Source organism: Strix uralensis, chromosome 4 (assembly GCF_047716275.1).
Source record: "Strix uralensis isolate ZFMK-TIS-50842 chromosome 4, bStrUra1, whole genome shotgun sequence".
NCBI classification, from domain to species: Eukaryota; Metazoa; Chordata; class Aves; order Strigiformes; family Strigidae; genus Strix; species Strix uralensis.
In genome coordinates, this window is record NC_133975.1 from 21,016,383 (window position 1) to 21,044,207 (window position 27,825).

Genomic DNA, 27,825 nt, shown 5'->3' on the forward strand with positions numbered 1-27,825 from the left:
GGTGTGCTTGGGAGATGAAGCTAGGCAGGTCATAAAAAGATAAGTGATAGAAGCAGAAAGGCTTTGGGATATAACTTTACTGCTACCAAACTGCAAAGCTGTTCAGGTTTTCTAGTTACCTTTCTGCATTACAAGTATGACAGTGCAGTGATACACATACCACAGAAAAAAATATAAATGAGGTACATGTCCAATAGACCTTGAAATTTAAAATATATAAAACCAAATCTTATGGCAAGAATTTTAGGTTCATTGCTTAATGTAAAGTTAAAATAAAGCCAAAAAAGTGAACAGCATACTGACAACAACAAAGTAAAATGTGAAAGGAACTCCTGTCTGGTTGGAAAAATTAATTTTAATTTAATTGTTTAAACTGAAAAAGTAATTTGGCTTCATCTTGTTTATTCAATTCCTCTACATAGAGTGGACTGCTAGTACTTTGGAAGAGTAATTTCTCAAGTCTTGAAAAATAACTTTGAGATTTGCTAATGTTCTCGTCACTGTCTTTTCAGGAGAGTGCTATTCTGCTCAACTGTGTAAATGGCAATAGCTATGTATTTTTACTTTGTACATTTCTAGAATTACTCAAATGAAATTGGAATGTTTCAAATCATTCCACCACCAGTTGCTGTAGAGTTCAGGACAGATCCACTGCACCCACAGGGAAATTTCTTGTCACATCATTTAATGATCAAGTTCTTGTCCTAGGGAGCTTCCAATAGTGTTGTAGGGCAATATTAGGAGAGGGTTTTTTCACTATCCAGGAAGCATAAAGGGAAAGATATGCCTACTTATCAAAGAGTTTGGCAAGTCATAGAGTTATTTATGAACAGCAGCAGAATCACAGTCTCTTATGCCTCAGTTTATTTTTAGATAGAGAGGTGTTAAGATAAGCCTGCTTTCCCCCCCCCACCCTTCCCTCTTTGTCCTCACTTTAGTTTGTGGTTATACTTCCTTACCAGCTTGAACAGATGAACACTGCAGATGTGCATTGCTGGGTACAGCCTTCCTTTTTTCAGGTCTTTTACCCTGACCATTTTGGTTTAAACTGAGGATGTTTTTGTTAATGAAAATGTTTCTGTCCTGTGTAAATGTAGTGTGTTATGTAAGTAAAGATTTTTGTGGAAATTCTTAACCTAGTGTAAAGAGTGTACTCTCTCTCAAGAACAGTGTTAAAGCCCTGAAAGAAATAGAGCTGTCTCAAACCACTTTATGGGTAAAAAATGTTAAGTGTATAGCAGGATATTTCTGGATCATGCTTGGCTACATTCCACAAGATTTTTTTTATAATTCTGTACCGGCACATATGAAATAAGTTGTCATCCTTTTTGTAAGAAGTCATTAAGGAAAAACAGATTTCTGAGAAATTGTCCTGATGGGAAGCATTCGCTGTGATTTGTCAACTCAGAGATAAGTCTGTTATTTTCTGTATGTTGATAATAACTGCTTTTTGTGGGCACTTCTGGTCAGTGCTATGGCAAAGGTTATTTACGTACTTGTGATATCTGAACTTTGATAAAGTCACATTTAGTTTCTGAATCGCTTTTGAAAAGAAGGTTATTTAGTATTCCAAATAAAAAAACGCCTCTGTTACTGTGGGAAAAGCTGTTGCAAGGAGGTAGTTGATATTTTAATAGTAATCTATCTGGGAAATTACAAAGAAAAGATCACAAATTCCAATACATTTTCAAAAACTGTAACATTGGGATAGTATTTCACTGTAAAACTATGACCAAACACTTTCGTTTTAAATTAAATTAGCAACTTCTTCTTTTTTTCAGGAAATTTGGAGAGCGACCTCAACCAAAACGGCTCACCAGGTAAGCATTAAAGAAATTCTGGTTTTAACAATTTTTCTAAAGTTACCCTTTTCATTCTCAGTATTTCCAAGTTAAAAAAATGTGTGTTGCTAATCCAATAATTTTAAATAACAAAGCTTTTCAATTATTGTATGCAGTCAGCAGCCAGAAGTAAAATTTTGAACAGTGAGTGGCTTGTTTTTAATATGATACTCAAAATGCCTTTTTAGAAATGGTATTGACTTCACCTATCAGTTACTGTAGATTATTCAGTAGGATGTAAATCTGTTTAGTTTTAAATCACCACGAATGAGCTGGATTTCTTTTCTTGGGTAAAAGTGGCTTGTGAGGTCATGTAAAATAACAATTTTTACTGCCAAAATTCAGCTATTACGTTACTGCTATCATGCAGCAGGTAAGAGCAAGATGAACACAGTGCTGTCAAGGAGCGATCTTAACCAATAGTTGGTGAAACCTAAACAGTCAGAGATAACATCAAATAGTACCATCAAGTCAGTCCATTCTGAAAAGTGTTTAGAGTGACTGGAGTATCATGCCTGATTTGCTTCTGGTCTGCCTGGGAGGCATTTATACTAAAAGCTGTTAAGTAGTCACCATTTTTCCAAACTCTTGTAACACAGTCTGCGCAAATATTTATTATTCTGTGCCACAAACTGTGCTGATTGTATGTAACTACTGAGATTAAAATCCACTGTTTGCTTGAAGTACAAAAGATGTGCAATTTTTTTGTAGTTTCATATGGTAATAGTGCTGTATAGAAACATGGAAATCCATTGTCGCTCTGGCCTACTTCTGTTCTGAATGAAATTATGATGCCTCATGTAAAGCACGGGGTGGGAGGGAGCATTTACATTTTGTGTTGGGGATATCCATCTCATTGCATTTCTGGATAAGCTTCAGGTTAGTTTGTATCATTGTTAAACTTCATTTCAGTGCAAAATTGATCTGACTTGTAAGTAATTGAACAAATAATTGCTGCTTCCTGTTGGACTACCTATTTTCAGCGATATTTAAAGATACTAAGTTTTAAGTGATGAACTGTTTTCCATCTTGAGCAGTAACATCTGTTAGTATCACCCTGAAGTTAATGATAGACTTTATCTTCTATGATTTAAACACCACCACCACCACCACCCCCCCAAAATAATGACTGTTCACCGTAAGGTCTTCTAAGTAAGTTTTCTATTAACTATAATAACTAAATTTCATGTGCTACTTCCTAGGTGTGCCAGGTACTCTTTCCTGGGAGTACAGGGTAGGCATCTGGGAGCTGCTAGCCATACTTCAAAGCAGTGGCTTGTAAACCTTTCTATAATGATAGAGACTGGAAACAAGCAACCTAACTTTTTTTCTCTGAAGACAAAAATGCTGAAATAGAAAAAAGGTCACACGAATTTTTAAGAGTATGGTTTGTTTATGTAATGCTAAAAAATGTATCTGTAAACCCTTAAAGGCACTTAGTTCAATTGAAAAATTATTCTGCTTTTTTGTGTAAAGGCAGTCCTGTTTGTTTAATAATCTATTCATTGTTGTGCAAGCTTCAGCAGAACAACACTATTTTGTTCATACTGTGCTAGTTGTTCTTAGGTGTAAACTATAATAGTACTACCTTCATGGAGAGTGTAAAGATTTAATAATGAAAAATGTCATGTAAAAATTGCAATGGTTATGTATTTTCTTTATGGGAAGAAAAGTGGGAGGGGTTGGAGGGGAACATTCCTAGTTCTCCTAGGAGCTTGGATTGTACAAGTTCACTGTAGACAGACCAGTAGAAAAGGCAGAATTTCTTCCTCATACAATGTTAAATAAACATTAGATAGCACCTAGCATTTTTGTGCGTGGGTTGCTGGTTTTGAGTGGGTTTTTTTTAGTGGTAGTCAAGTCAAAAGTTTTTAGTGTGACAGATGTTCTTAATTTAGTATGACAGTACTCTTAATAGAGTATTTCAAGTTGTCAGATAAAAAGTTTTTAAACCACTTAAATGCAGCTAATATATATCATAATGAAATGTATAATAATAATTTCACAGTAAATTATGTTTTGTGGTTTAAAATATATTGTTAAGCAGTGGTTGTACATAAAGTAAGTCTGTGCACTTTGAGACAGTTCTTCCATCTGTGCTTTCATGGATAAACATCAGTTTTACCAGTGTCAATTGTAAAAATATCAAGTTAGTCCAAATTTAAAACAGTAATTCAAGTTTTTTCTCTGTTCTTATATCCTGCTATTTACGCAGAAAATCTAGCACACTGATCACTGTCTTATGCAGGCATGACAAATGCAAGAATTTACAAAACATAGTTACCAAACCTGGATTGTTGTTGTTGTCCAACCTGCCCTCCTCACTCCCCTCAATCTACTTGTTTTCTTCTGTGAAACTCTGTGTGGGGATTTCTTTTGGAAAAGGTCTTGTCAACAAAATATTGCTTTTTATCTTCGATCTTTTTTCACTGGAGGTGTTTGGTTCTCTAGATCTGTACAAAGGGAATTAAACAGTTGGATGCAGTTCACAAACCACCCCCCCCCACACACACACACACAAAAAAAAAAAACCCAAAACAAACCAAAAATCCCTCTTCTATAGGGTTTCATGTCTTCATATAACCTCCTGTTAAATTCATAATTCGTTTCTCTTGTTGATGACTTTGAAGATGAGTGCATTGGTGGGCATTCAACCTGCAAAAGCTCCTCCAGGGACTTAAGAAGTGTTCCTGTCAGCACTCTGATACAGCTAAACCCTAGGGTGTTGAATTTGGCATGCTGCTTAATGAACAGTTAGATTATTATACAGAAGAATGATAGAGTGTATTGTTCTCTTACTTCTCTCAAGGAATTGCAGTTGGTGTGTTTGAGGTAATTACAGCTTTTATATGACATCTGTCATTACAGTGATGATGAATGATAGAAAATATAATTTTTTTTTTACCTGATTGCATGCAGGAAGTAAAGGCTGTCTCTAGAAAACTAGATGAAACAATAAGCTGAAAAATTTAACCTTTTCTTAGCATCTTCACAACCAAAAGAAAACTTTTATATAAACATTGCACTGATTTAGTTAATAGCTTAAGCAAAATTTCAGAAGAATTTGTCATTATCATGAGAGACTAAATTGGTTAGGGAGACAATGTTGAATTAATAAAATGTGTTCTAATCAAATATTTGTGGCATGGTACTTTATAAAATCGAGCTTTGAACATGGTGTAGTGGTTGCCATTGCTATGATTTTACATCACAGGCATCTTTTTTTTTTCTGGAAAATGTAGTAATTGTAAATGACCACAGACCTCTGCTACTAGATTTGTGCAAGATGGTTGCTTCTTTTTGCTGTGTAATTCTCTTAAAAAAAACCCAAAACAAACTCATCTTGACACTATTAATGGTTGCCTTTTTTGAATTTCATGTGTTTGGGTTTTTTTTGTCCTAAAGCTGTCTTCGGATTATTATAATTATAAACAAAACCAAAAGAGCTTTTGAAGCTTATTCTGTCTTTTAATTTTTAGGGAAGCAATGCGAAATTACCTAAAGGAGCGAGGTGATCAAACAGTGCTAATACTCCATGCGAAAGTTGCGCAGAAATCATATGGAAATGAAAAAAGGTAAGACTCTATTCTTTCCTGGCTTCCCTCTAGAACTCCCAGATAGTGAAACTATGGTGTGTAGTCTGGTGTGTAGTACATTGTGGAATTTGTCAGATTGTACTATAGTCTGAGGAAATGTAAAGCAACATGTCTTCTAGTAAATCATTTAATTATGTAACAAATGCTGCAAACCTATGGCATTCAATATAGTGATGCCCATTTCTAGCAACAGGTTCTTTATCTGTGGCTGAAGTTTTTCTTCCATTGAATTAAAATGGCTCTAATTTTAAACCTTCCATTTTAAGTCTGGAGTAAACAAGCTTGATTAATGGTGACTATTTGTAGAGGAGTTTTTTACTGAGTATTTCTAAATTAGTGTGAAAGGGAAATTGCTAGCCTCAGTAAGACACTTTCCTGATTCAGACCTATAATAGCTTTAAACAGAATGACAGGTCAATTGAAACTATATTTATGGTAAACATTCTCTTGTAAAAATCAATACAGTATAAGTTTCAATAATAGGTAGTTTTCTAAGGGACAGAATCTAAAGGAAGACGTGAGGATGAATGCTTTTTAGGCAAAGGTGAATTTCCTGCAGTCTTCTCTATGGGATGTTTTTATTGCATGACTGGTAGAAGCAAATTGCATGGTCTTTCATATGCAGATTTCTAGTCCGCTCATGATGAAATAGAATTTTCTTTAAGTATAGATGATACTTTTCTACCTTAAATTTCACTGAAATAAATAGCATGGTGTTTGGTTAGTTTTCAGATACTTTGTATTATTAATATTCACCACAAAAGACTTCATCACATTAATGGTTTTGAAGTTTTAACCTTTCTTTTGCCAGTGTTATGTAAGTCCTGTTACAATTATGGTTTTTTAGTTTTCTGAGATTTGAACATGTCTATGTATGAAAGTGTTAGAAAACAGGAATGCTAGAATCAAGCCTGCAAAGTTCTTGGTTTGTTACTACCAATCTGAATCACACTTCCTGATGTCTCTGAATCACAGAGATGCAGACTATATTTTCAACTGTTCTTCAGTATTCTGTGCCTGAGTACTTGGCTTTCAATATGTGTCGTCTTTTCTGTTAGCCAGTGTCTCAAGTCCTTTCTTTTGGGCAGTGTCCAGGTTCTGCAGCTCCATGGAATTGTTTACTCAAAAGTGCTTTTTAGATATTTCTGAAATTCTTGTTGAGAATCAAATGGAAGTCAGTGACAGAGGAAGGAAGAAGGGCATGGAAGCAGACAAGTATGCTGTGTATCTGCTATATAACTATACAGCCCTCTTGCTCACTGCCACGCTTAAATGCAAAAGGGTTGCAATGCAAGGTCTTGCAGGCGGTAAATGGTAACCAACCCTTTGCAGCAAACTTAAAACAGCCAGAAAGATTTATCATGACAATATAGGGACCACTGTTATCTTCTCAGATTATATTGTCATTCAGGAGTTGCATGGTTAAGTCATCACTGCAAATAGTTAAGTGTATTACTCCCAAAAAAATGATGGGTGTGCCTGCAGATAAGAAAGTGACTTTCTAGTGTAGCTGTAACTTCAGTCAGTTTGTTCTCCTGGGGCCAGATCAGTTCATGAGGGCAGGAACATTGTGCAAAGCTGCCCTGTGTATCATTATTTTGGAGAACAAATTGCATCAAAAAAAGGGAGAAAATAAAAAGATGAAGTATGTTATTTCGATTACTAAAAGTTCAATTTCTGTTTGGAAACTTACATAAATGTTCTGAAGATTACAGGGCAAAGCTTCAAATTGTTATTTGCTAACAGTTTCTGAAAGCTCCTATGTGCATTTCATAGCCTTGCCATAAACTCCTGTTACTTTGAACATACATGTATACTTCACTTGATGTTGTTAAAGTCACTGTGGCATGTACATTGCCTAAGTAACAGTAATGTTCAGTAAACTAGTCATTGGTTTCTCACTGCTTGAAATAATTGCTAAGTAGAATTAGGCATTCTTTTTTACCACTTCAGATTTTGTGAGGTGCAGTTCAGTTGCTTGTCTCAATGCAGCTGCATTTGTTCATGAAAGGTATCTCAAATTCACCTCTTTAAGAATGAAAGCATGTCAAATGAGTGTAGAGAGTTTCAGAGCCTTGCAAAAAACAATGAGGAAGGAAAATGGTTGGATGTTTGTTATAAAATAGTATGATGGTGAAATGATTGCCATTCTGGTATGGGTATGAAATGAAAGTGGAATACATACTAAGATTTCATTTTTCAGTTTAAATAGTTTTTCTAATGTTTTAATGCACCATTTAGACTGACTGTGGTACTGTTCTGCTAGTTCCCAGACTGTTAGCATCAGTAATGATGTCCTGTTGTATCAGCGTAAAGAAAAACGCCAGCTATTAAATCCTTGGATCCATGTGTGCCCTAAGGTACTTGAAACTGAATGATGCATTAGCTACTTTCTTTCTTTTTAATTTTCTTTTTTTTAATTGCTTCTGCTTTTTTCATAGCAGAATGTGCCCTTTGGTTCTTCATATTGCTGGACTGAGCAAAATTAGTAAAGGTTTAAGGCTGCTTTATGCAACTGATCAATCAAGTTTTCACCATTTTCACATTAAATACCATTTCTGAAGTGAATTTTTGCATACATCTGTTTTATAGACAGAAACCTATTTCATACCTGGTTTTATGGAGAAATCTCATGTTTTTCAGTGGACTTCATTATGGCATGGATAGAATCTGGTTAATTTTTGATCCATAAAGAATAAGTTAAAGTGCACTATCTTTGTAACTAAGAATTCAAGTTACAAAAGGAATTATTTCTTAAATTTGACATGTCTTTCAAGTAGAACCTAAAAAAACCCTAAACGAACTTCCACCTTTTGTTCCAGTCTTTAAACCTTGTTTGTTGTGAGGTCATGGAAAATATTATTAATAAACTTTGCATGGCATAATTAAAAGGTTAGCACAATAACTACCTTTCAGTGTTATGATGAGGCTTAGTAGCTAGTGAAATACTCTGTTGAAAACTCACTGTAGATGACGCAGATCTCACATAGTGTGGTCTGGTTTAAATAGGCCTCACAGAAACACAATTGCATGTTGTTGCCTCATAGATGGAGACTTTCTAGGTTAATTTGAGAGTGTTCTTGGTACTTGTCTGTAAATAACAATAATGAAAGGACGCTTCTTTCTTTTTTGAGTGGACTCTTCTTACCAGCCTTGCTCTTCCCAAAGTTAACATTGTTTAGTTTAACAAAGAAGCCAAGAGGTAAGAAGCTCAGGGATGGACTTTAGTTGAAGACTTTTTGCCTAATGTTTTCTGTTGCATGGCTGTCATCTTCCAAAGGCATTCACCTGATAGAGTCTCAGGTGATGTTTAGTCCTGATGAGTGTGGCTGTTTGGCTTGTGTTTCTTGTATTTTTTCCATATTTACCACTCACTGAGACGTCTCCCTTGAGAGTCTGAACAGTGTGAGTATTCAACAGTTTAGAGAACTGAAGTGTTTTGGATTCTGAGACATAGTTCATTAAAGACTGTGAGCCAGATTGGTATTTGTGGATTACATGCTGTTCTGAGTTTAAACATTATCACTACTGATTAGCCTGAGAATGGTCTAGCTGTGTCTTGTTTTACGGCTGTTAGTGAAGGAGATCCTGTAATTTCTGCTCAAATACTTCCCTTCACCAAACTGAGTGTACCTGCCCTCTGGTTAATGCTCTTGTTATTGTGAGCATAACCTTTTCCAGGGCTCCACTACTTCATCCTTAGCACTCTACCACCTAATGATTTTGCATTTGTTGTTGTATTGAGTTGTTTGGTGGATGTTGTTAGTTCTTCCAGCTCCTAAGAAGAAAAGAAGACTGCTGAGTAGTTTCATGCTCAGAACAGTGTGGGTAATTGACAAATGCACCTCCTGCCTTGACCGACTCGGAATTGACCAACAGGTATAAAGAAAAAACTTCCTTGCTAATGTCACCCTGAATATAAAGAAATCTAGCTGGTAGACCTCTCTAAATCCTCCTGAAGGCAAAGACTTCTGTAAAATGAACACAGGGATGACTTAGATGATTTGAAAAAATCAAACCTTTTTGAACAGAAGCCTGTGGTTTGAAAAGAGCATTGAGTGTATCAGAACTAGGTAGCAATGACATGAGCTGATTTTATTTTCTACCCCTTGCATCCTGGCACGTTCAGTTAGGGTAACTTCTCTACTTGAAGTACCATATTTTCTCTGTATTTATTGGCCTGAATTGACTGAAGGGACTGAAGGAATGTTGTTCTCTCCTTCAGTGATGTCTGATTTTAAAACAATATTCCATGTGGTGCCAAAGACTCAACCTATTCCACTTTCTCTGTTGCAGTCAAGACTCAGAAACCACTATAAATTATCTTGTTTTTCCCTTCACGTCATTTGGAATAAAGGGGGAGCATCCTTAGACAAATCTCAGCTTGGTTTTCTTGCCATGGAAAAATGTTCAGTTTCCAGTTAGTCTGATGGAACAGATCTGTCAGAACAGATGAGTAACAGCTTGCTTCTGTTTGCTGTACTGAGTTACTGAGCCTGGAATCTAACATGAGGTTGGTAATACTATGGTCTTTCCTCACCTCAGTGGCCCATGAAATTATAGTGTAAGAAGCACTATAAAGGGATGCCCTTTACTTTTTGGAGATTGATCCTCTGACCTTTCCTGGCTGATACCAGTCCCAGTGTGAGCTTCATTTAAAACTGCCCATTGTTTTAATTACACTGATCACAAATTCTTGGAAGATGCTTAGGAGGAGCATCACAGAGAGCCTCTTCTGTGAAACTACGACTCTGGAACAAAAGGTTTTAGAGATATGTTAAATACATGAAGTATTTGAAGAGATGTGGTATCCCAAAATGTTACACTGTGCTTTATATCAGCAGGTAGAAAGCACTGAATCTGCATCTCATCATGCAGCTCTAACAAGTGTAGAACAGGTTTTGTCCAGGAAAGATATTCCTGGTTGGTACACTTCCAATAATGAAAGAGGTCACAGAGTTGATCCCTAACAGATCTCATGTGTTTTTTAGATAAAGTTGTTAGGTGTGTACCTCATGGAAGAATGTCCTGAGTTGTTTTACTGTTCATTCAGCAAGGAATTGCCAGTCTGATCATGGCATAGAGAAGAGGTATTAAGAGAATATGTTATAAATCCAGTGAAGAAATTACATCCTGCATGATTTTCCGTCATTGCTTCTTGTAGTGAAAATTCTGAACAAGCTCAGAAGAGCCAGACACAGCTGCCTTTTCCTCCAACATAATTTTCTTTTTTCCTATAGGTCAGATTAATACTTCAGTAGAACTTTTACCTCCTACACAGTCTTACTTTAGTTTTGTGGTTAAAGAAAAAAAAAGAGAGGTAGGCCCTGTAAATCAAAGGTCGAAAGAAGAATATTTTCATTTGTTCCACCAAACATTGTCCTACCTTATTTCACATCAGTAATACTGGAAATTACCTAAATTATGTTAGTTATTTTGGGGAGGTGATTTTTTTTCTCTCTTTTCCTCTATAGTTGTCTGAAAGCCAACCTCTCACATAAACATTTACATTCCTATTTGCATCGAAAATGTTTTATTAATGAGAGAACCTGTTTACAGCAGCTATTTTATACATATCCAAGACATTTCTTTAATCCTCTGTGAAAATTAGAAATATGAGGATACTCATGGTTTTCTCATTCTCTTGGATAGAAAATTTGTAGTTAATATCTTGTATACATGAGTTCTTGGGATTATAAATATGAAGTTAAAAGCCCCAAGACTGTACTCGTCTATATCTGAAGGACTTATAAGAGGCTGATACATAAGAAAACCCTTTCAAATTGTGAATGTCCACACTCTTTTCTCCTTGTTTGGTAGTTTTAACCAAGCTTAAAATTGTTTCAGCTTCAAAAGTTTCTTTCTTTGTTCAGTAAGTCATAGTTTTCCAAGGTTTTTCTCTGTGTTCTAATTTAAAAAGAGCACTTTAATTGTTGTGGCATGTTTTCTCTTCACCAGTGGGTTAAAACTTGTTTCTTATAGGTCTTCATTGCCATCTAGTGGCCATAGTTATTCAAAGGACTTGGTTTAGAATAAAGCTGAAATGAAAAATGTTATGAAAAAAGTTTGGGATTTCTTGTGTTCTAGCCAGTAAGACAAATACAGGAGAGTACATGAGGAAGAAAGGTAAATGTGTGATGTTTGTTTTATGGTGTTATACCTACCTGGAATACAAGGGGTTTGGTTTCTTTTTTACAAAGCATTGCTCCTTTAATAAAAGGTTGATATTAATTTTTAGTCTGTGTATAATTTATTTATTGGAAATAGCTTATAATTGTTAAGAAGAAAATTAGTGGGATACGTTCATTAACACTGAAAGGATCTTGTATTGTCATTCAAGCTTGAGAGTTCAGAAGCTGACTAGATATGTGGTGTGCTTTTTCTGGCAATCTGAATTTGTTTCCAAAAGATCAACTCTTGAATAAATGCATCTGTTACTTGAAGTTTCTTCCAAAAAAAATTGCATTTGCTAACCTTGGAGTTAGTTCATAATTCCCACAACCCCCAGCTGAAAAGTATTGTTCATGGGTGTCCACTCTCATGTTTCCCCTATCTGGGATGGTAGAGTAGAGTAGAGTAGACCTCCTAAACAGTACTTGGGCATGATCATTGCCCTTGCTTGACCTCTTGCCAGCCTAATAAAGATGTGACTCTTTCTTATCCTCTTGCTTCCTTCCCACCCACATATGTGGGTATATGATACGTGTATATCTATATATTTTTTTAAATGTGATCACAGTTGTCTACTGTAGAAATTTTCTCAGTAATGCTAAAGCTGTTATTTCTTGCTTTGTTTTGGTTTTCTATTTTTCTAAAACATGCCGAAAGTTGCAGCAACCAGTAGATGAGCCTCAGAATAGATTTTTAACAACAATTATGCTATATACATGTAGATGTGGGGTGATATAGGGCATATAAATTAGATTAGTCATATAGAAAGTAAATATTCACCTTATATTTTAATATGAATTTTATGATCTTGACTGCTGTCATTGCACTGTCTCCCTCACAAACATAAGTCCTCTTAAGATCATTTTTCCTTTAGGGTAGAGAAGCATTTGAGGGAAATTGGTTCCTGTCATCTGTGCTGTTTGAAATAAATGCAGTTGAAAAGTAGGAAATGTATTCCTGGTTTTGAGATCAAAAATTTGTAGTAGGAAGGGGGGGATTTAATTGGTATATAACAGAAACTCATGTTGTTCTTAAATATACCCTTACTGTATCACTCAACATCTTCATGAAGAAAGCTGGAACAGAGGTCAGGTAGCAGAAGATAAGAAGCAAAAGGCATAATAGCAAGCAAAAACGGGATACACAGTGTGTGCTGTTTGATAAGATTTATTACTGCTTACTTTTTCTATTTGTGGTAATTTTCAAATTTCAGAACTTCTATTCTTATGGCAGTAAAGTTACAGTAGCCCATTCTAATGTCAGATAACTATAAATTTCAGCTTTATGATTCATGGCTGGGCTAGTGGAAGTATTCTCTTGTGCTGCTACTGTGAAAGTGTTAAATTTTATTTTTGAGGTAGTTTATTATGTTGTTTTTCAAGTTGACAGTTCCATCTCTTCTTTGTAAGGGTAGAAAGTGTTTTCATTTTATAGAGATGCAGACTGTTACCTATCATATATTGAATTGGAAAGGTATTTAGTGCAGCTAATGCTGATTTTCCTTTTTCTCTTTTGATTTACATTTTAGAAAACCTTCAAGGCAAATGAAGGGCATGTGCATGTATCAACTGGAATGCAAAGTGTTAATGGGCTGAGGAACCTTTGGGTATACAACAGTTTCTGTCTCAAGAATTTTCTCAAAAGCTGTGTGTAATCTCATAATGCATTTTTCATTTTCAGGTTCTTTTGTCCTCCTCCATGTGTGTATCTTATGGGCAGTGGATGGAAGAAAAAAAAAGAGCAAATGGAACGGGATGGTTGCACTGAGCAAGAGTCACAACCTTGCGCCTTCATTGGAATAGGAAACAGTGACCAAGAAATGCAGCAGCTGAACTTGGAAGGAAAGGTAGAAGAGCTGTAATAAATCATTCGTATTACTGCAAAGGATATTATAGCTACGTGGTGCATAATTCAAGGAATGCCCTTATTTATTTTTGACAACTTTTGTTACACTGTAGCAGATATTACATAAGTAGTTTAAAAGAAACCCTCAGAAATATGTAGGACAATTTAATAGGTGGATTTGGTTCATGGGATCATAGTAGGGTACTAACCTTTCATTTGTAGGTTGTCAATTCAGAGTCAGTAAGCTGTCAGGTTATTTGGTACGCATCAGTGGTTAACGGAAGTAAGGTTTCTGGCCCAAACTCCATGTCACTCTCCTCTGCATGAATGGATAATCTCATCAAGGAAGTATCTGAACAACATCTACTGCTAGAAGTGGTCTTTTAAGTCCCTTTGCATAAAAATACAATTAAAATAGCATCTTAATAAATTTAGATTTTTTTTTTACAGTGATATAAATTGCTACAAGATTTTTTAAAGATATTTGTGATGACTTGAACAGTTGGAATAGAACTAGCAGCATGTGAGTGCTCATTTTAGCTGGTTGTTTTATTAAGCAGTATTTTATAGCTGCCTAGTATTTCCATCACAGTCTACTCAGAAACGCTTCATATGGTGCTGAATAGGAAAAGAATAATAAGTTCTTTTTGAGATTTTTTTCTTTAAGCTTCTGCGGTCACCTAGCATAAACACTTACCCGAAAGTAATTTTCTAGTGTTTCAAAACCCAGTCATCTCCCATTCTTTCAGGAAGAGTTTGCCTCAACACATTCTCTGCTCAGGTAGCCTCTTGTGCGTGCCCAGTGTACGGTCTGTATAGTTCTGCTCAAATGTTATTTTTAGTAGTGCTCTTAACCACTCAGAGATGGCTTTGACACAGCTATAGTCGCTAATCATCTGTTTGGCAGTCCTAGTAAGGGTCTTCAGAAAGACACTAAAGTACTGAAGTTGGGTGCTAAGCTTCACAGAGCTAAACAGTCGTCATAAAAGATATCCATATGGAAGAGATGGAAAAAGCAGTTTCTGATCTGTTTTAGAAACTATTGCATCAGTTTTCCTGTTTTGTTCTGAATTAAATATACATAGTTTCTTGAACTGGGTTGACTTGAAAGAAGAAACAACAGTATGTTTTCACCTACAGAATTATTGCACTGCCAAAACATTATACATATCAGACTCAGACAAGAGAAAGCACTTCATGTTATCAGTAAAAATGTTCTATGGCAATAGTGACGACATCGGTGTGTTCCTCAGTAAACGGATCAAAGTCATCTCCAAACCTTCTAAAAAGAAACAGTCACTGAAAAATGCAGACTGTAAGTATTTTACAGTTCTTTTCTTTACGTAGCAGTTCATTTTGCCTCCTACTAATTTTTTCTTATGTATCTTCAGGTTTGACTACAAAGTGAATACAATGAAATTTTCAGTTTCTGTTTTTTCTAATGTATTTGAACTGTACCCATCAGTGTATTTTAAAGTATTCCAATATAGATAGGTTACACCGTTGAGTTTTATGCAGTCGTGGTTAATTATTTACTAAATATAAAGGGTCCACCAAAAAACCTTTGTTCTGAGGAGTGAATCCTTGTAGACAAATGCATAAAGAGTGCTCTACCTCAGCTTTCAAAGCTGTTGTATTTCTTAAGATGCCGTGATCTGGTGCTTAGGATATTTTGATCAGTATCAAAGAGATAGCTTTCAGATTGTGATAAATGAGTAGCATCATGTTATCCCAACTGCACTTCGTCACATCACAGCCACCTTCTTACTGTCTCATGCCATTTTCATGTTGTTTTTATTTTTAATATGTTTTGCATGGTTCCTTTTAAGTAATTAGTTAAGAAATCTGTATGGTGATGTTTCACCCAGATTTCTTTGCTTATCGTGTTTTTCAACTAAAGATATCTCTGGTGCTAATGTATAATTGGGAGCATTTTTGCTTTTCCTCCAAAGTTTTTGCCTGCATACCACTGGAGCACCTCAAGAGATACCCTTTTTTTTGTTTGTTTTTCTCTCTCTCTTCACTAGTGCTTTAAAAGGCTCTTCCATCTGTGTTGGGCTGGAACCCATTCACCTATGGAATGTGGATCTCGGGGCCGCTAGCTTGCCACATGACTAAAGGCAATCTGTTGCTGTGCAGTACACGCCCGTGGGCTCAGAGTATGCACTGTTGACTTTGTATTCAGACAGATAGTTGTGATGGACAGTGAACATGAATCAAGCATTCTTCAATAGTAAATATGAACCAAGTAGAAGAAACATGCCTGTTTTGATGGCAAAATGCTAGTTGCTGATTTTTTTTAGGGGAGCAGACTTATCATTTCTCTCTCTTGAATGATAAGTAAGTTCAGATCTGAGAAAATCTCAAGTTGCATGGTTACAATTTTACATAGTTATGTCTGTCTTCCAATTGATTGTGATTTGTAAGAATAATTTTTCTTGATAGTTCAAATATATTTCAAATGATCGCTGCAAGTTGTCTAAGTACTTCACAAGGGCAAGCTAAAGCTTCTGCTCAAATAATCAATTGTTGGAGAACTATGAACGGGAGTTTTCAGCTGACAAGCACTGGCCCGTTTGGCTAAGTGGCAAAATTCTGTGAACTAGCATGCCTTTGGAGAACAGCCACTTGTAATTTTGTGATTATTTTTGGTCTGTCACAAATATAAATATTTTCTAAATTAACCAATAGTTGAGAATTATTTCTTGATTTGCAGTATTCATCAGTTTATTTTACTGTATTTGTGACTTTTTGTTACTTTTCTATGTAATAATGAAGTAATTTTATAATCTCAAGTCTGTATGTGTTCCTTGCAGTATGTATTGCGTCAGGGACTAAAGTGGCACTATTTAATAGACTTCGATCCCAAACAGTTAGCACCAGATATTTGCACGTAGAAGGTGGCAATTTCCATGCCAGTTCACAACAGTGGGGAGCATTTTACATTCACCTCTGTAAGTAAAAATGAAGCAATGTATCTTTTCACCTCCCTTCCTTCATCCCCACAAAAAAAAGTCCTGCATTTTTTCCTCCATATTAATTGCCCGTATGCAGATATGTTTTGTTACTGAGTGTGTATTTGATGTAATAGTGTGATGTTAAATGTTCCTCCTATTGAGGAAAACAGTGATTAAAACAAATAATGTGAAAATTTCTGTTTCATGCAGTGGATGATGATGAATCAGAAGGAGAAGAATTCACAGTGAGAGATGGCTACATTCATTATGGGCAGACTGTCAAACTTGTATGCTCAGTTACTGGCATGGCACTCCCAAGACTGGTACAGTTTAATTTCTCTAATGCTGTAATTAATTTGTAGAAAGCTACTTAGTGTAATTGCATAGTTGGGTTTGCGTTGTTTATGATTTTTGGCTTTGCATGTTCCTTTTGGTAATACATGTTTTGTATGGAAAATGGCATTCATTTTAATAAAAGTGTATTTTTGTATCTGCAGATTAATTCTGTAAGCAAAGAACAGCTTGTAAAATAAGCATAGAGAATTTTTCAGAATTAAAACCTGCCAAAGTAGGTTAATCTGCAAGCTGTCCTTAAGAAAATGTCTATTTTAAACACAGTAATCTAGGTCCCAATGTAGCAAAATATTCTAAATATTGATATCTAATAGATTAGTAAAGTCTTTGCAGCCAGTAGGACTATTCCATTTGTTGAGTTCAGCACAGCCTTAATTTGAATCTAAAAGCAGTTCTCTATACTTCTAAGGATACATAATTATACCAGTATCAGCTTGCAAAAGCATTTTTGACATTTATTAATAGTGTCCATTTTAAATACGGAACATTGGAAACGACTTTGGAATAACATTTTTTTAGAAAGAGACAATTTCAGTCCTTGTCTTTGTCACAGATACAAAATTGTTTATAACCAGGTAAGGTTTGTGAACCAAAAAAAAAAAAATTTATTGCTGGATGCACAGTAATGGTTTTTATAAATAAATATAAGTATAGAATTTTTTTTTCCTCCTGTTTTATTCACTTAATGCCAGCCTAAGTGGAACTTTATGTGACTGATAATAAACAGTGTTTCATATGAGATCTTCTGTGAAATTGTGGTTTGTCAGCCCATTATGAATTTCATACAAGACTTTGCTAATTTCACTTAACTAGAAACAATTTTTAGAATGTGTCAATGTAAAACCAGTCTCCCCTGCAGGCAGGTTTTTGGTTTTTGTTCCTCTTCCCAGACTTATTTTACTAGGACTGCAGTGAGAGATGCTCTCCGAGTATCAAACTTAACTAAAAAAGAAGATGACCTCCTCAGAGTAAATGGTATAAAATGATGATTTAAATAGGTCTTTTTTTTTTTTTTTTTTTTTAAATCACATTATTTGACAAAAATCCAGACCTGGTTAGTACTGTTCTGGTTTAGTGCACATGAAATTCAGTAAGAGGATCTCGCTTTATTTGTAGGCTTCATGTTAATATTTTCTTATTGCCACAAGGACATGTCATCATTTATGATTCCAGAAACCATATTTGTAGGTAGAAATAGATTAAAACAAACTAAGCTAAAGGTTCCTGTTGTGTTTGCTATTGGGAACATTTGTCATGCTGCCTTACAAGATTGATTGAAGGTGATGCAATTAAAAGGTAACTTGCAGACATTTAATAGGTTAATGCAAAGAACTTTGAAGAAACAAGTTAACCTTGAAACTTATATTGCTACTAATGCCATTTATTATCAGAAATCCCAGAGGACATGGTTGGCTTTCTGATTGTCGGCTTAGAAATCTTCAAGTACTTTGGCTGCTGCTTCTGCTGATGTTGCATAAAATGAAGTATTAAACTTTTTTCTAGAAGTTGAGTTAAAATCCCAAGCTACAGATTTCCACTGTCTGTAAGGGAATAACTTTTTTTAATTTTTAAAAATAAGTTAGTATAACAGCTCTGAATTAAGTCAGCGGATATTTTTTCACTGAACTGCCAGATGTAAGAAACAATTGTTCTTTGCAGTTGTCTTCAAGTAATATTTAATGACCAACTATTGTTAAATATGCTATGATTGATGTGTTTGCAAAACTGTACTTAAGGACGTCTCAATATTGTTAAAGTAGATCCTTGTTTTCAACTGTTCTCGTTCAGCAACCAGCCTGCCACAGAATGTTGTTGATGCTGTCAATGGTGAAAGGTTCTGCAGAAGACTATTAATACTTGACCTACTGCTCTTTTGTACCAGGAAATGGAACAAAAGTAGATTTTGCTGAAGCTTCAAGTTTTTTCCCCACTCTTTCAGCAAAAAAAGTTAAAATATATATGCATGCAGCACACTGAAGCTGTAGTACTGAGCGTCAATATTGTGTTCTTGTTTCAGAAGCATTGAGAATTATGAATCTAATGTTGGTATTACAACAGGAGGCATGGAAATTTAAAAAAAGAGACCTTTCACTTTCTTTACTGACAGTACGTGTGTAATCTCCACTGTAATGAAGAAATTGTCCTAAATATATATGTACAATTTTCATTCACAGATAATTCGAAAAGTAGATAAACAAACAGCGTTATTGGATGCAGATGATCCAGTATCGCAGCTCCATAAATGTGCATTTTACCTTAAAGACACTGAGAGAATGTATTTGTGCCTTTCCCAGGAGAGAATAATCCAATTTCAAGTGAGTTGTTTAAAACTATTTCAGTAGATGGGAAGCATGGTTATGAAGTTTTCCCAAATATTCTCAGAATATGTATGAGTGCCAGTTTTGCAGTTGGTTTTGAAAGCAAGTCTAATACTTCGTTTTGAAAAGACAGAGGATGGAAAGCAAGAAGCTTTATCTGTCCCTTTCCAAATCTGTTTTTCTTTCCTCATAACCTTCTTCCATGTCTTTCTAGACAATGAATTCTATTTTCTCCAATGGAAGAAATGGAAACACACTAGGAACTTGTGCATGCAATCATGATACTGTAGCTTAACATGTTGACATACGCCAGTGGAGTTGCACCACTTGTGTGTCCATTCCTAGAATAAATCATCATGAGTTTCTGTGAGTGATTCCTAGTTCCAGCTCCTTGATGATTTTAGTTGCCCCTTCTGTACCTTCTCTTTTTTCACCATGACTTTCTTAGACAGGGAGACCAGACCTGCGCACAATGTTCCAGAATTAGACAAACAAAGGATTTACATTGACAAAGTAGTATCTGATATCTTGTTCTCAATATTTTTTTCTGATGGTGTCCAATGTTGTACAAGTCGCCACTTGTGACTGCCATTGCACGTTGAGCTGGTGATTTCAGAAAACTGTCAGTGGTTACTCTAGGAGCCTGAGTTGTAACTACCACTTCCAAGTTCAGTATTTTATGGGCATCATTTACAGAATTTTTTTTAGAAACCTAATTTTTAGCTAAATTGAAGCTTATTACCACTCTTTTGCCCCCTCTGTTCATTTTGACGTCCTTCTGGACATCCAATCCTTGCAATTCTAACAGCATATAACTACCTGAAAAACAGGATTGTGCAAAAGTTTGAAGATTGGGTTTTACCAGCACACTGGTGAGGACGTTGAATAAAACTGATCGCAACACCAGACTTGGGGAGGGGACTACACTGTTGGGTTTTGTGCATTTTGAAAGGAGAATTACCAATAAGTTTTACATTTTAAAAACCACAACTTTTTCTAATCCATTATAGTTTCATTTCTTTAATATTTTTTGATATAGAGCTTTCCTGAGGTTTTGGGAGGGAGCATGGGTTAGTGGTGTTTGGTTGTTTGATTTTTTTTTTTTTTAAAAACCCAAACATATTATATTCCTTGAATTCCTGTTGTCTGTGTCCTTGTTTTTATCAGTTCTTGGGGAATTCTGTCCTTTAGCCATTAATGTTATGCAATTGTTTGTTTCCCATCCTGTCTCCATGTGAAGTCAGTCAATACATGAGGTACTCAGCATGGTGGTAAGGCATTTCAATCTTCCAGTGCCACCTGTTGAGAAAGTTTAGTTACAAAATGGAAGTGTGGGGCGGGAGGTGCCTGGAGGTAAACTGCTGTATTTGGAAGTGACAAGGAGGAATGCTTCTCTAGAGAAGGAGTCATGATCTTTCAAGGATTTCTGTGACAGAAGGAGTAATGTGTCCTGAAATGATTCTTTACATAGTAGGACTTTCAGAAAAAATTCTGTGGCATTTGCTTTCCACTTTGTGGCAGGGGTTTAGCAGATCTAGAGAAGCTAGTTAAGGATCTTGTATGGAGTTATTCATTTTTTATATTCATGGGTTTATTTTTCATGAGTTGAAGTACATCAGTCCATGCTAACAGGAATTGTAGTCAACCTGTAGGAAAAATGTCATGCACCAAAATAGTGTACAACAGTTCCTGTTTTGAAGTTGGGCTAGTAATTTAGAAGCTCCATGTGTTTCTAATAAAAATATCAGTTGTGTCATGAGCTTGGAAAGATCTGTAGTTACTATCCTTGTCACACACTTCCCTTGCAAGCTGTTTTCAGTGCTTTTTTACATATCAGAACGAAGAGTCCACATGAGAATGCAGATTTGATCTTAACTTCCTTTCATCTGAACTGGTAAATGCTTGCTAATTGAAGTTTAACTAGCAGTTTTGAAGAGTGAAGGTTAGAGTTACATACCTAAATATCCTTAAAACTTCATGGAAGAAAACAGAATTTAGGTATTAAAATTAGAATTTTTGTGTCCCATTTTTTTCTGTGCCTTGTGTTTAACCTACACACAATTTCCTTATTTGTTACTAGATGATGGAATTGTTCAGAGTGCCTTTTGTTGCCATAAAAAATAGTTGTCAGTGTATTTTCTATGTATATATGTATGTATACTTATTTAGTAATATTTACGAGGAAACAGTGAAAGTTTCTGATTAATTTGCAAGGTTGTCACTTTAGCTTCTCTCCCATGTCTTTGCACAAACACTGAAGTACAAGCTTGTGTTTTCCATCATTTTTTGGATGGTGAAGAACTCTTAAAAAGGAAAAAAAAAGAAATCTTGGCCAGATGTAAATCATAACTAATGAAAAGTATTCCACTTCAGTCTGTAGCTGTTTTAGTCACTTTGAATTAATAAAACAAGATCTATTTTAAAGTAGCTAATTCTAGTTGCAGTACTTTGTTGATTAATGACTATTGAATAATGTTAAAATTTTGAAAGCTGAACTAAAATAAAACCCAATAATAAACCAAAGGTTGGAGAGGTGACAGTATCATAGGTGAGAGTTTACGGTGTCCTCACAGGTTTTAGTTTTCTACTAGTTTTGCTGAAATGTATATGACTCTTTCTTTAAGTCATTTTGTTAGAGGAAAAACACAAGAAAACGTGTTTTTGAAATAATAGACATTGTTACTGGCTGAGTTGTTTTTTAGCTCTGAAACTTAGCAAACAAGTTACAGGTCAGATTTAAAATTTTTCTTTCTTTCTAAGGCCACTCCATGCCCAAAAGAACCAAATAAAGAAATGATTAATGATGGAGCTTCTTGGACAATCATTAGTACAGATAAAGCAGAATACACATTTTATGAGGGGATGGGACCGGTCCATGCTCCAGTGACACCTGTGCCTGTTGTAGAAAGTCTTCAAGTAAGTTTATTTTTTTTAAATAAACTCTTTTATGTGAGATTATTTTTGTCATACTGATTTAACCTTCATGGTACCTCTGTGAAATGCTGTAGGAAGGCATTCTTACTAGCTTTATAAATAGGAATATTACTTCATGTTGCAATAATTTCTTAGGTACATTTCAGAATACATGAGCTTATCCATCACAAGAATAATATAATATTGTTCTATACATTAAGAATTTTATTTCTTAAAATACTATGGTAGTAATATCCTTAGGACTTCTACTTCTGTTTGATTATTTAGAAATCAATTTTGGCTCTTAAAACAGCCAATTATAGATCAAAGAGAGACAGAAACCTTGTTAAGAAGATCAGCATTCTGCTGTGGAAAAATTTGGAGCTCTCCTAACACATTCTCTGAAAGAATCTTTGTTCTTTGTTTACAAAGCCTTGTTGATTTCTATTCTGAGTGGCCACTATCAAACCTTAGAAGTTCCTTCAGGATATCAAATTAATTGGCAGTATCTTTTAGATGTGTTACTTTACAGTTCAGTTGTGTAGGTGTGTTTGTTTCAGTTTTATCCAGCTGCTAGAAACAGCACTGTTTACAGTTCTTGTACACATGCGAAGATTTTTTTTCTGAGAGGGGGGTGTTTTATTAATACATGTTTTTTGGTCAATTTTCTTCTTTTTTCTTCTTTTTTCTATTCGCTCCCTTTCCAGTTGAATGGTGGCGGGGATGTAGCAATGTTGGAACTTACAGGACAGAACTTCACTCCAAATTTACGTGTCTGGTTTGGGGATGTGGAAGCTGAAACCATGTACAGGTACAGTATTTCCTACTACTTTTATGGTGATTACATTTTACCGGATGTTTTGAATAGTGTATACTCATGTGTATACGCTCAAGAATATACTTTCTGCCCTGCAGAAAGGGATCTGGGAGTGCTGGTTGACAGTAGGCTCAGTATGAGTCGGCAGTGTGCTCTGGCAGCCGAGAGGGTAAACTGCACACAGCTGGTCGAAAGAGGTGATTATCCTGCTATATTTGGCATTGGTGCAGCCTCACCTTGAATACTGTGTGCAGTTCTAGGCCCCACAATTTAAGACAGATGTGAAGGTACTTGAATGTGTCCAGAGGAAGGCAACAAAGCTGGTGAAGGGCTGGAAGGAATTTCTTTGGATTTGTCTAGTTTGGAGAAGAGGAGACTGGGGGATGACTTCATTGTTCTCTACAGCTTCCTGAGGAGGGGAAGTGCAGAGGGAGGTGCTGAGCTCTTCTCCCTGTTACCGTGTACCAGGTCACATGGGAATGGTTTAAAGCAGCACCAGGGGAGGTTCAGACTGGACATTAGGAAGCATTTCTTCACCAAAAGGGCGATCAGACACTGGCACAGCCTTCCTAGAGAGGAGCTCGATACCCCAAGCCCTGTCAGTGTTTAAGAAATATTTGGACAATGCACTTAATACTGTGCTTTAACTTTTGGTCAGCCCTGAAGTGGTCAGGCAGTTGGACTAGATGATCGTTATCCGTCCCTTCCAACTGAACTATTCTGTTCTATTATATTCTTTAAGCTTAAGTTTTACTGTGCTCAGTTGACTCTCCTGTTTTTCAGATGCGCAGAGAGCATGCTATGTGTTGTTCCAGACATTTCTGCATTTCGAGAGGGTTGGAGGTGGGTCCGTCAGCCAGTCCAGGTTCCAGTAACTTTGGTCCGTAATGATGGCATCATTTACTCCACCAGCCTTACCTTTACATACACACCGGAACCAGGGCCACGACCACACTGCAGTGCTGCTGGAGCAATCCTCAGAGCCAACTCAAGCCTCATGGCTTCCAGTGAAACAAATACAAACAGCGAGGGAAGTTACACAAATGTCAGCACAAATCCAACCAATGTCACATCATCTACAGCAACCGTAGTTTCCTAACTACTGTTGTTTGTCTGGACTTTAACTGACTTTTAAGTGCTACATTCAAGAGAACTGAACAATTTTTGTGGTTTCGTGGGAAAACACCTTTCCATTTTAGGTGATATTATTTGAACCTTGTTACCTGCAAGTGCTGATCTTAAATATAGAAGCCACAATAAAAAAACAAAAAAAACCAACAAAAAAAACCCCAAACATCCGAAACATAAGAACTTTATTGAAAATCTATTTTTCAGCTGTTTTTTTTTTTAATGGGCAAGAAACAAAAAATGTGGCTGGGATACATGTCGAGCAAACTAGAAAACATGAACACAACATAGTTTTTATGGACCAAGGAACTTGTATAAGCTTTAGTATAAAAGGTACATTTTCACCATACCTTTTTTGTATCACAACATATAGTACACTTTTGTTACCAAATAGTTTATATTTTTTTTTCCTCTGAGCTTTTGCTCTGAAGTATATTCAGGTTCCAAGCCTGACCATGCTTGTATAATCTAATTACCATACTCTTCCAGTTTTAAAAAAATATATATATTTTTGGTCTGTGGCTGGAACTGTTCCTTTTTTTAAACTGAAGTCTTGTGACTTTTTATGAACTGAAATTGTTTTTATTTCAGCAAGTAGAACCTTGTAAAGGCCAGCATATTTTTTTTAAGATTATATGAAGTCTGTGCAAAAGCTTTAAAAAATGCCTCTGCCTTGCCTGCAATACATGCAATGTATGTTAACTTTAGTGCTCTGTTTTCAGTCATTGTTAATAGTTATTTCTGTTTTCCTTTTTTAAATATGTATTTATAGTGATAATTCATGAGGTTCTAACATTACATGAGTGTTTTTTTTAAAAAGTGGCATCTCAAGCAGTCATGTTAATGATTGTTCATGTCACAGGCATACGTTGGTGTTTTTGAAGGGTTGTTACTGGGTTACTCCCCCTCTTCCCCTCTTCCTTGCTCAGTCATATTGCATCTGAAAATGTTTCAGGATCTGTTCAGGTTTTTCTAATCTTGTACATAATTTGTATTAAGTGTAAGTTAAATGTTTTATTTCGAAAGTGGAATGTTCCCAATAACTTCATTTGGCGGCATGTCTTCTGTCTTGTTGGCATGTAACTAAAATACCATGAGAAGTATGTGCTACAAATGGGATTGGTAGGTGATGCCCTTCGTCACTTGAGAATCACAACAAGCATGTTTTTCTTCATTCTGTTCAGTAAATTAGGCCAGACTTTGGTGTAACACTTGTATTGAGAACGTGCTTTCATTGTGAAGTGATCATACCATAATAACTAGAAGTAAATTTTATGACTTAAAAATGGGCAAATAGGAAATCCTAAAAGCACTATGAAGATGTCAACTCCTCCCATCCTTATTTCCTATGGGTTTCTCTTTCCCTGCCAACAGCTTGTGCAACATTCAAGTCTTCTCTCCATCATAAATTCAAGGCTCATTTGCACTTTGACTTTGTTGGTTATTGCATTTGTTTTTCATTTTGACTTCGCCGTGTTTTGTCCCTCCTTGTAGACCTGCCTGCTTCATTTGTATTTGAAAGGATACCCCAGTAGTTCCTTTGTAGTCACAGAACTAGGCATAGAGTCATAGGACAAGTTCTGATAGCGTGATCTTCCTCTTTAAAAGCCAAAATACAAATTTTATGGTGTGTTCAGCCTTCTCTATACCCTGAAGCAAGAGTCACAACTGCTGTGTAAATCTGAACCTGTGGCTTCCTACAGTGCATTGCATACAAGCTTATCTGTTGAACATTTTCACAGGGTTTTTATTTGTGACCACTTATTCCAGTTTCAACACCCACCACCATTTTAAAGCATTGTTTCTGCACCGTATTTGTGTACTCTGATGCTCCATTCAGCTTGTTTGCTTTAGTGCTCTGTTGTATGTGTAAAAACAATGTGGTTAAAGGAAGAAATTGGTTATAAAGCATACTTAGCTAATAGTAAAATCAGTGCCACTGTCCTAAAATGTGCTCGTATTCTTCCACAGGCCTTCGTATTTGCTATTCTGTATTACAAAACTTATTCCCCTGGCATAGTCGCAATGCTAGTTCTTAGCACTAGTGAATACTGCCTCACCTCATCTCTGTTTCGGTGACCAAGGGCAGAATTCATTGTGGCCTTATCTCTGTTTTAACTGTTTACTGGCATTTACTTGCAAATCTGTTTACCTTTGTACGTGCTATAAAATTTTGTTTTAATTGTGTTGTGGCAGGAATCATTTCATGGTGTTTTTGTTAAGAAGCACAGAAGTATCTTGCAGCACGGCTTAATACAAGAGCCACAGATTTTCATCACTAATTAGACTGAGAATTAAAATGAGCGATACATACATATATCAGATTTAGAGGATATTCAAGAACAAACCATGATATACACACAGTAGGCAAACCATAAAAAGCCTTTTAACCTTCAAAGACTATTTCAAATAGCTTTTCAGAACTTGACACATGCTATTGTACTCATTATTTTAAATTTTTTACATGTAAATGCAATACTTTTTATATTCAGTTTCTTTACTTGCAGTAATTTTGCCCAATAGATATAATATCCCTTGACTTGTAAAGAACCTAATGACTTAGCCTAATTTCTGCTGTTCTACACACTACAGCCAAGTGGGTGAAAAAGAAGAGACTATTAAGTTCTGCTTACAAGACCATTTTACACCCCATTTTTCCCTTGGGCTTGTAGCTCTGTTGTTGCCAGTAGTTATTCTGTAGTACAGAAATGGTCTTCCAGGTCCTTACTGTTGTTAAGATGTCCAGTTGTTCAGATATATTATCTTCCTGAACTTTTTCCTGTGGGGTAATATTGTTACATTTATTGGCCTTGTGAGCTGTTAATCAATTTTCATTATATTAACAATATCTCAAGATTTTGATAAAACTACTTTTAGAATGTTTCAGTATGAAACTATTATAACTGTTCAAGTCTAGCTGTTAAGTCTGCTGTTAATTCTATATACATAGAAATTGAGTCTGTGTTCGGAATGTTGTTATAGTTCCAACTATAGAAAGAAAAAGCAGATTAAGTGCTCAAATTTAGCTATGCCTTTTCTTGTTTTCTTCTGTTTGGAACTGCATTTCATAATTCAACACTAGCGTAGTCTTTAATAATCTGCTGCTGATGTTTTTCCTAATTATTTGCCCTGAGGGCATCCCACAACTGTGTTAATAATGGTATTCTGTAATTCTTTTCATTGCACAGACTTGCAAGATCAGAATGGTTACCCGAAAGACATGAACTCAAGACATAAATCAGTGAATTCCCCATATTCAAAATATTAATACCAAGTGAAACAAATTATCTATTGGAAGTAAACTACCCACTTATAGATTAAATGACTCCATAGAGGTATCCGTCTTGGAACTAAGATGCTCTGCAATTATTAACCATATTATTTACTTTCTTTCAAAAGCAGCTGTGTTTATGAGTACTGAACAAATGTGTATACTTTCCTGTGCCAGACTTTTGATTTTGTTTTCAAGCACTGTACTGTGGGATTGAGTGGCAGCTTTGTTAGAAAAAGAAGTATATTAGGGTTTCTACTTAACCCTTTTAGGACTGAACAATTTCTTCCTTTTAGAAGCTGTAAAATAAATGAGCAGTTGTAACCTTGTAAACATTCTGTCTGTGTTCAGCACTGCATTTGCCCCATCTGGAGGTGCTATGCTAATGTCATTTTTTTTTAAATCCTGTAGCATGTGTATACATTCAGTCTTAAAAGGGTTATTTTTACAAACTGTGCACCTGTAAAGTTTCTTAGCAATAAGGTAGAAAAATGAGCAAGTTTTTACCATAATTTTGTAGAATTAATTGCTCAGTTCCATATTTCATCCAGAAAAACCCTGCAATATGGGCAGTTTTGAGGATTAAATAAAAGTGAAATGTAAACCACATGAAA

At 35.7% G+C, this 27,825-nt stretch overlaps 1 protein-coding gene across 8 annotated transcripts in view; it reads left to right on the forward strand.

Moving 5' to 3' along the window:
• RBPJ (recombination signal binding protein for immunoglobulin kappa J region) overlaps positions 1–27,825 on the forward strand; it is a 156,575-nt gene extending 128,750 nt beyond the window's left edge. For 4 of the 8 annotated variants that reach the window (XM_074865940.1, XM_074865946.1, XM_074865941.1 and 1 more), the window contains 10 exons: positions 1,782–1,820; positions 5,321–5,416; positions 13,289–13,454; positions 14,594–14,768; positions 16,270–16,407; positions 16,621–16,733; positions 18,939–19,079; positions 21,843–21,998; positions 22,703–22,806; positions 23,596–27,825. In XM_074865940.1, the coding sequence (XP_074722041.1) occupies positions 5,328–5,416; positions 13,289–13,454; positions 14,594–14,768; positions 16,270–16,407; positions 16,621–16,733; positions 18,939–19,079; positions 21,843–21,998; positions 22,703–22,806; positions 23,596–23,911 (1,398 nt within the window). In that variant the 5' untranslated portion in view covers positions 1,782–1,820; positions 5,321–5,327 and the 3' untranslated portion in view covers positions 23,912–27,825. Of the gene's footprint in view, positions 1–953; positions 999–1,026; positions 1,106–1,567; positions 1,619–1,781; positions 1,821–5,320; positions 5,417–13,288; positions 13,455–14,593; positions 14,769–16,269; positions 16,408–16,620; positions 16,734–18,938; positions 19,080–21,842; positions 21,999–22,702; positions 22,807–23,595 lie in introns of those variants that run through there. The other 4 variants (XM_074865938.1, XM_074865939.1, XM_074865943.1 and 1 more) reach the window with 4 other exon arrangements.